General features: G+C 32.0%; 1 protein-coding gene across 1 annotated transcript; it reads right to left on the bottom strand.

Moving 5' to 3' along the window:
* Positions 1–5,039: 5,039 nt before the first annotated feature.
* Positions 5,040–8,246, bottom strand: LOC127121795 (uncharacterized). Its single transcript, XM_051052232.1, has 6 exons — positions 8,229–8,246; positions 6,897–7,100; positions 6,553–6,645; positions 6,361–6,468; positions 5,187–5,582; positions 5,040–5,096 (listed from the first exon to the last, which is right to left on the bottom strand). Exons 1-6 carry the CDS (start codon positions 8,244–8,246, stop codon positions 5,040–5,042), a joined length of 876 nt encoding a protein of 291 aa, XP_050908189.1.
* Between the last annotated feature and the right edge of the window lie 1,306 nt (positions 8,247–9,552).

The following is a 9,552-nucleotide window of genomic DNA, read 5'->3' as shown; positions in this document are numbered from 1 at the left end:
CGCTGCGAAGTTTTTATTTAATAAATAATATGTTTTATGTTGTGATATGATAAAAGTGGTTATGTTGTAAGAATGTAAATCTTCTACAGTTGTACTTGATAATCTATTTAATTATGTCGTTTGGGGGTACGAAGCCGGTGTTACAATTACGACTGGATATTCATCCAGGTAATCTTTTTCTTCCAACTTTGTTAAGAAAATGATTTGAATAATGGAGTGTTAAACAAGGCATGGGAAGTATGAACATTTTAAACAATCAAGCAATAGTAAGCATGGATGAAAGAAACAAGTATAACAGATAACAGATGAACCAGACAGATGAAAAGATGCACAAAAAGGGTCCACTGAAATGATTAAATCAAGAAATGAGGTAAGGATCAAATAAATCAAGATAAAAAGCCTCTAATACATGGCCTATGAGGAACAAGGGAGGATTAAAAGATCTCTTCAATTGACATAAGCAATCCCTAAGTCAAACATCGATCATAAAGAAGTCAACTAAAAAATCGAGCCAACTTAATAAATATCAAATAAATAGCAAATTAATCAAGAAAATTATGAAAAATTAAACTAAGTAAGGTGGGGTCAGGACATCATCATCCCCCAAAAAGATTTTAAAAATATTGAAATTGGTACATGAATTAATTGAAATAAAACAAAGGTCAAACTAAAAGTCAACCAACCAAACTAGGTTAAAATTAAATCAAGAATAAATGAAAAATGTGAAATAAAAATCCAAGAAAAAGTCAGATTGACCATGGGACAATGGTCAACCTTCATCCCAAAAATCAGAAGCTAAAAATAATTTTAAGTTATGAAAAATAAATCAAGAATCTAATGTGTGCTAAAATGAACCACTTGGAATGAACAATTTAAATAAAATATTAACATTAAATAAATGCGAAATAAAAATTAAATAAGGCATCAAGAAATGTGGAAAATATTTTTGGATATTTTTATGAATAAAGAAAATATTTTAAATCAATTAAAATCAAAACAGAAAATAAATGTGAATTAAAAAAGAAAATGAAAGAGATGGATTAGTGTTGATGGGCCTTGAGCGTGGGGTGTCAAAAGCAGATGGCAAAGGCCCATGATCCACAATGATTATTTAAGTCCAGCGTGACACATTAAATGAACGTTTTATAAATAAATTATGTAAACATGACATCAATGTGTCACATTATTATAAGTGACTAAAAGACAAAATGGCACGAATGGCCCAGATTAAAAGATGCGCGCTCGATCCAGCGGTCCTCAAGACGACATGTGGTCGTCTTCCTCATGGGACCTGAAACCCTAGCCATGCCATGCAAGAACACGCGAAAACAGTGAGTTTTCTTCCACTTCCACTCAAGAATACGAGCACTATAATGCACCAAATGACATGAAATAAAGCCCAGGTCTGAAGTATGAAATGTGGAGATTAACATGGTATCTTGTTTTAGGTTAAATGGTGGCTTAATCTTGGAGAAAAGTTGAGAATAAGATGTCAACATGGACACGAATATGAACACGGATATGAACATAAAATCAACAGCATAAACTCAACATCAAGAACATGCCCTCATACTGAGGACTTCAGAAGCAAGCATAAGCATGATTAGCATGGCAATGGAACAAGCATGAAGCGAGCATAAGCATATCACGGTGAACAGTAATGATAATAAGCATAGGTAAGCAAGCATAAGGATGAGCAAAACAATAGCCATGGAGTAAGATGATTACCTAGTGGAAGCTTGGTCCACTGCCTCTTGGTTGTGGAGAGAATGGAAGGAAATGGTGCTGCTCTCTTGTGCCTCACTTCAAGAACTTGATGAGAAAATAAAGTCTGCTCTGTGACCTCTTTTCCTTGCTTGCAACGAAATTCCAATGGCCTTGCTTTTAGGTTTAGGGTTTTAGGCTTAAATATGTGGGTCAAGTATTCTTAATGGGCTCAGAAAGTGATGTTTGTCCATGAGAATAAAATGTGCATTTGGTGGCAATTTGGTGAGGTGTAGAAAGAGGGCACATGAGGCTTGTTTCTTATTTTGGCAAAGTTTAAGTGAGTGGAAAAAAGATGCATGGCCAAATGAGGCAAACAAAAACATGGGCTGTGACATGGCTTGGAATTCATTTCAAGATGGTGACTTTGTGGCCATGTAACTTGATGATCAAGTCACCAAATGATGAGATGATGCAAATAGTAGCAAGATATCATGGAGTGTGTCATCTTTCATGTTGAGCATAAGTGGAAATGATGAGTGGAAGAAGGTGAAAAATGGTCTCAAAATCATGTCACACCAATTGCAAAATGGTTGGGCAAGTTTGGCCTAAAATCTGCCTAGAAAATCAAGTCATGGTGTCCACTTTAGGTGAATGTATCTCTCAAACCATGGATCCAAATGAGATGATTCCAGAAGGAGGTGAAAGAGAACATGGCAAGGTATAATTGTTATGAAGAAAACATTTTCAATTGATGCCTTGAAGTGCAAGAAAACTGGCCAAGAAGTCCTGACAAATTTTGAAGATTTTTAGACTTAGAAATTTTTCTAAGTGTCCTAAAAATATGAGCTACTTTGACCAAGCAGAACTTTCTCAATTTTGATCCAAATGGAGCAAACTTTATATTTCTAGAAAGCTTGGAACAAGATGAACAACTTTCATGTTGGAGAAATTTTCAAATGGAGTTTTTATCTTGATGGAAAATGGACTTAAAGTGAGTGCAAAAATCATAAAAACTTGCCCTAAATGGAAAGTCAACCATTTCCACATTAAGTAACTTTTCCAATTCCTGATTAAATGATGAATCCATGATCCAACCTTGATAAAATTTCACATGTAGGCTCCCCTAGGCATGAATTTTGAGATTCCACTCTCAAAAAGTCAGGAGTTGACTTTTCTGGCCCCACAGTTGACTTTTCCCAAACTGTCTGATTCCCGATTCTAGTGATCAATTGAAGCACCTCTAGCTCAAATAAAAAGCTGATTTTTTTGTATGTAGACCCTTGTGGACATATGGAAGGCCATGGAAAAGAGTTTCACCCAAAGAATCAGAAATAAACTGATTTTATATCAAATCCTAATTTTAGGGCAAAATTGACCGGGAACTGATTGCACTGCTTGCCAATGGATTTTTCTGAGATGATTGTGAGTCTTCCTAGGCCAAGATGTCTCTCCAATCATGAAATGGATAAGCTCCTCTACTTCCAACCAAACATTGCTTGTTGCAGGTAGCCATGAAACTCTAATTTCCTGATTAAATCCAGATGAACACTCTGATAGCTCTGAATCCTTCACTGATGGACTGAGGACCATAATAAGATACCTGGAACCCCCTGAGACCCTTGAGACTTGTATACTTAGAAAATGAAGTCCAAATCTGATCTCCAAGTCACTAATGCAGTATGCAATGAGTATGACTTAGTATGATGCCAATGAAGTGTAAAACATAATCCCATGCTTCTAGGAAAAAATGAAGGGTAAATTTTTCAAGGCCAAAATCAGGTATGACACAAACCAACCATAGTTGAACCAGTTTCAAACTCCAACTATAATAACAACACCGCGCATCAACACAACCGCCTTTCACAAAAGCCGTCGTCGCCTCCTTCTAATCGCCGCCGCTGCCACGCAAACCAGAAATAGTGCCAATTGTCGCTGCCGGAAAAAAAAACACGCAGAAGCTCCACATCACCGTTGTCGGTTAGTTCTCTTTTCTGCATTAGAACTTTGTAGCGATTGATTTGTTCTTGTTTTTCGCATTTGAAGGAGATAACATTAGCCTTATTCCATAGTTTTTAGTTTATGAAAAAATAAGTTTATGTTTGTCATGATATGTTGAAAAGGTAATGACACCTGCTTTTATCATTACTATTAGTTTAGACTTAATTTTCTATTAAAAAAAAGAAAGTGTGCCGGTGGGGTCATAATATAGTCATGAAGATTTAGTCTAATTATTCTTTAGTATAAATATGATTTTTTTATTATTGAATTTCTCTTTTATATACTGTTGTTGATAGCAAGTAATAGTTATTGTTATTTTTTTTAAGGATTTTGTTATTGTTACTAGGAGTTTGAATAAGTTAACCTGTCGGTTCAACAATTGCTAGCCTATTTCTAATGTTTTCTTAAGCTACCTTAATTTGAGATATCATTTTCAAATTTAGATATAGTTCCTTTGGTATCACAAATTATAGATAGTCCTTTCATGTTTTGTTATGCCTATATGGAGCTTTTTATTTTGTTTTGATGCTATTATTGTTGAATCAGTAAAGAAATATTCACATGCTTTAGAAATTTTGGAATAGTGATAGAAAATATTATGAGATTTTTTTGGTCTGTAACTATATTTTGAACCCTTAAAAGTATTAGAATAAAAAATATTAGGTGTCTTTGTCTAGTTTCTTGTGTGTTTACCATGCATACACTACAACATTTTGACTCTACAACATCGCAATAAAATCGTTGTAAAAACTTATAAATCCGTTGTCTTTCTCTATTAGAACGGTTTTCAGACCGTGTCAAACTAAGGTGTTGCTCTAACCTATTGCAACGGTTATTGTGTCCAATGGCAACACCCCGTACATAACCGTTTTTTTAGTATTCCTTAGAGAACGACTTCCAATAGCAACAGTTGTACTTCGTTCTCATATTAAAACCGTTGACTTTCTGGTGTTTTGGGGAACGGCGGTTTCATTTGATATAACAACGGTTCGTAGCTGTTGTTCATTTGAAACCGTTCTAGTAGATCCATATCTAAATTTCTTCTTCAAAAGTTATTGCAACGATTTTATACTACGACAATACTTTATAACTTTTGTAACAAATGATTTTTTTTAATGTGAAACCATTTTGTTTTAAAAACCTGATAATTATTCATAATTTTTTATACATAGCAATATTCATATACAAATTTTAAAATGATCTTTCGTTTTAAAATATATAATCAACAAAACATCTTCAATATACATTTCATATTGTCAATCATTGTTCATAATGACAATAACATCTTTAACCTATAAAAGTAAACTTAAACATCTACATCTACATCTCCATATCTACGTCTCTTCATCATCGAATGACTGGAAATCTTCATTGATATTATCATTCATGATCTGCAAAATAAAAGTAATAAAATGAAAGTAAGATTATTATAAAGCTCTAAAACTATAATGTAAAGCATAAGACAATTCAATCTTAATTACTTGATCATTAGTTGGAGCATGTGTTGATGCAGAAGAACATAAGACACTGTTAGCATCGGTTGCAGGAGCTGATATCAGAGCTGCGAGAGCCTCTATATTCAACTTTGAGGTGTTTTGATTCAAAATGGTCTTAAGAAGCAGTTGCATTTTTCTTTCCATTTCTTCCTTATCTTGAAGACGTTTCTCCTCAATTTCTTGTATCTTATCATTAAATTGTCTAATCTCATCCGCATGCTCTTTTTTTAGTTTGGCAATTTCTTCATTTCTTTTCAAGAGAGTCGGTGTTGTGGTTCTTCCATGGCAACACATTCTTCCAGGTTTTTGTTTTCCAAATACACTTTCAAAAGCTTCTGAAGAAGGTTGTCCATGATTTTCAATCAAGTCTTGAAGCTTTATCTAGCATATACATAATATAGTAGTAGTGAATGAAATGCAAAGAACAAGACAGAACAATCAAAATATCACAACTTTAAGAAATAAGAAAGCTTAATCTTAGATTAATTAAAAGATTAAGACATGATTAATTAATCAAAATACCATGGAGGATAAATCATACTTTTTCTAGGTATGATTAATTAAAAGACTAACAAAAAAAATTGTTGAGAAAAAGGAATGATTGATTATTATTAGTAGGATGAAATTTTTTGATTCTTTCATGAAAACTCATTAGAAATTTTTGTTGTTAATCTACATGGTTTCAGTTTTCACAGCTAATAAATGAACATAATAACTATATAAAAACAAGTGTGAGAAGGTTGTACTCATCGGTTACTTGTGAATATTCATGTGTTGATTTAGCTAGATTCCTTGTTGTTTTGAATATATACATGTGTTGCTCTAATGGATTTTCTGCAATTAATAGTGGCAACAAGATGATTATTAAACTCCTAGAAGAAACAAATTCCTCTCAATTACCTGAATTCCCTAACCATTCTCAAGAGATTAAAGGTATCACATTTGACTACTTCATTCCCCTTCCTATGTTGCAGCGGATTCTTATTTATTACAGATCAAAGGCATTACTACAAGTGTCTTATTCACATATTTACATATTCCAACCTTAAACCTATTATTTCTAACCTGAACTATTGTTTTTCACATGTAACTAATATAACACAAGGTTATGCACAACAACTCTTAACAATAATAATAACATTTAACAACAGTAACTTACTATTGCATGGTTAGTTTCTTGATCCAACTCCTTTCCTTTTCTACTTTGTCGAGTAGCAATGAACATTTCAGCCTGCGTTGGAGGTTCTTTATCTTCATTACTTTCGCGCTAAACCAAGTAAAACAAGATTATGAGAATATTAATACAATAATATAATTTAATATTCAATGAGAATAATTTATAAAATAATACCATTTTTTCTCTTATAACAGCAAAGGCTTTATTCCCCACTCGATGTCTCCATTTTAGTTGAGCTATATTTTCGGCATTTTGATGACTGACTTCCTACATTCATTCGTGTTTATTGTGAAGTGTGTATCAGGATGATGGACAGCAGTTATATGTACAAGTTCAATCAAGCTTTTATGGATATTCAAAAGTAACATTGTAGTAAGATGTTATGACTAAAGTCCTTAAGAAATGTTACTTATCAGATTCAGTATATAATTCATTTGAAACTTCTACTAGAACCCAAAAGTGATTTTAATTCAGTACATAATTCAACATTGTAAAACATAAATATGAATATATCTTACTTGAGTTTTTTTATCTCTCCAATAATCCAATAACTTTCTAAAATCTTCTTCTGGTACCTCTCGTGGACGATTTTTTAGCTGCTCGCGCAAGCTTTTATACTTACTAAAATGATTCCTTTTAAGAAAACATTTGTATCGTCTCCAAGCATCATTTATAATAGCAAATACAACCTTCCTTCCTTCCTTTGGAACATTGTATGTTTCCTGCAAAAATATATATTTAGATAGAGGTATACATTAAAGTATGCTAACAAACACAATGTGTGTGAATGATATCATTTTGGTTGAGAACTCCATGGATGAAATTTATAGATTGAAAACTACACTTGATGTTGAATTTAAAATCAAATATCTTGGCAAGTTAAAGTACTTCATAATAATAGAAGTTTCTCATTCCAAAATTGAAATTATTATTTGTCAAAGAAAGTATTTCTTGAATGTGTTGAAAGACACATGTCTCCTTAAGTCTAAACCTGACAAAACTCCTATTGATCCATCTTTCAAGTTGCATCAGGACACAACTGAGTCTTTTGAATATATTCTCAACTATAGAAGATTAGTTGGAAAGCTACTTTATCTCTTAACTACCAGGTCTTTCCTTTGAATATATCAAATAACTAACTTTCTTCAATCAATGAGATATCTTCATTTGTTCCCATTTTTTCTACATTTCTGGTTTTCTCCTTGATTTCATCATTGAAATGAGAAACTTCATGATTAATATTGTCATTACTCATCTCATATCCGTATTTTAAAATTGAGAAAAATACAAACCCAAACTCGAACGCAATTTTACTATTTTAAGATAAATATTTAAAATATCATGGATTAGAATTTGCGTTACTACAATATAATATTCTTACATAACTATCTACGAGCTAGTTTATAATTTAATTTATATATGTTTGTAATGTAAATCCAATAAAATTGGATGTTAATATTTATTATAATATTTTAAAATATAAATAATAAAATGATATTTGTAAATAACTTATTTTAATCCTTACAAATTCTCTCCATAGATTTCCTTTTTGTTTCAGAAACAAACTTTACACGACTGGGTGGGTAACATCTTCCATCTTGGGTTGTCTCTTTTCGACGTGTTTGCCGGCTGATTTGTTGTATTTGCTTTGTAGATCTACTCTAGTATGTTTCAAACAATATTGCTCCTTTTCATGTTAGTTTCTTTGTTTGTTTTTTTTTACTTTCTTCTGCCATTGGTCCTTTGTTGGTCAAAATAGGAGATCATGAGATGAAATAGATGGATTTGGTTTTGTTTCGGTTAGACTAATTTGGCTTAGAGTTAAAAATCAATTTATTTTACTAACTTACACTATTACATGCAATCATTGTTTCTTATTCTTTATTATTATTATTATTCTCTTTTTGAATCTTTCATTTTGTCTAATTTAATTAATATGTCAAACTAGTTCTGATCCTTAATAATAAATGTGATAAATCGAGAGTTCCATCAATTCACTTTCACAATAAAAATCAACTTCACTTCCACAATAAAACCACATTTTGTTTTCTTTATAAAAGTAACCTGTTTTTATGTTTATTTGAGTACTTTTTCTATTTCTATTATGTTTTTAAGTATTTCCGTCTTTGTAAACATGATTGTATCATTTTTGTCTTCTGAAATTTTTAATGAAAATATTATCCTATTTCTTTCAAATATATTCTTTACATTTTATCTTTGTCTTTTTGATTGATGATAAAGGGGGAGAAAAGTATTTAAGGGGAAGAATCATAATTGATTTTCATATATACCTATATTCTTGAATATAAACCCACACATTTATTAATGTTTCTGATAACAATTACTTCAAAGAATAGTTTGTTAATTGTTTTGCGGGGATAAGTTCAAAACATCAGAAGCTCTTGAAGTTTTTAAGATCAGAATGTAAGTTACCAGTTTCTAAAGAAATGGTCTACTATATGAGCCTAAAACTTTCACGCTGCTGTTTGAGAAAGATCTCAACCAGGAATCAGAACCAAGCATCAAGTCTTCAAGGAATTGAAAACCAGGCTCTGAACTTGGTATCAAGATTTGAAGAATTGAATATTCCATGGTAATCAGACTTGGAAATCAAGCTCTTTAAAGAAGAATTTGTAACCAGGTTCTGAAAGATCTTTCAAAGATTCAAAGAGATTTTTTCAAAGGTAATCAGGCTCTGAAAATAGAATTTCAGAGAGAACCAGGCTCTAAAGCTTCTTCAAAAGAATTCAACCAAGCTTCTGAAGTAAAGTTCATCAGAATGTTGAGTTTAAGCCTACAACTACCATAGTTACAGTACAACTTGGATGCAAAATTTGTGGAACCCAAGGACACATAACTACTGAATGCAATCTTTTAGCTGAATCAAACCCATATCATATCAATTATGCCCAAGAAAACCCTTATTCAAACACCTATAATCCAGGACGGAGGAATCACCCTAATTTTTCTTATAAAAACAATAACCCTACTCAAAACTCTACACCTCAAAGACCATCAAGTTTGCAAGCTCAAAGACAAACACAACCTATACAAGCTGCTCCTCAGAAATCCAACCTTGAGAAAATCATGAAAAATTTCATTTCATCTCAAACTCAACAAAATAAAGAATTCATGAACCAAAACGTTCATATAAATGAGTTGATTACACAATTA

The sequence above is a fragment of the Lathyrus oleraceus genome, chromosome 2 (genome assembly GCF_024323335.1).
Source record: "Lathyrus oleraceus cultivar Zhongwan6 chromosome 2, CAAS_Psat_ZW6_1.0, whole genome shotgun sequence".
Lineage (NCBI taxonomy): Eukaryota > Viridiplantae > Streptophyta > Magnoliopsida > Fabales > Fabaceae > Lathyrus > Lathyrus oleraceus.
The sequence above is the reverse complement of the archived record's forward strand: the minus strand, read 5'-3'. Positions and strand labels throughout refer to the sequence as shown.

What these genes read in the sequence shown, in the direction of transcription:
- LOC127121795 (XM_051052232.1), bottom strand. An exon ending in CTGTTATAAGAGAAAAAATG is followed by an intron (nt 6,469 to 6,552) that starts GTATTATTTTAT and finishes TACTTGGTTTAG; the next exon opens with CGCGAAAGTAATGAAGATAA. An exon ending in AAGAAACTAACCATGCAATA is followed by an intron (nt 5,583 to 6,360) that starts GTAAGTTACTGT and finishes TGTATATGCTAG; the next exon opens with ATAAAGCTTCAAGACTTGAT.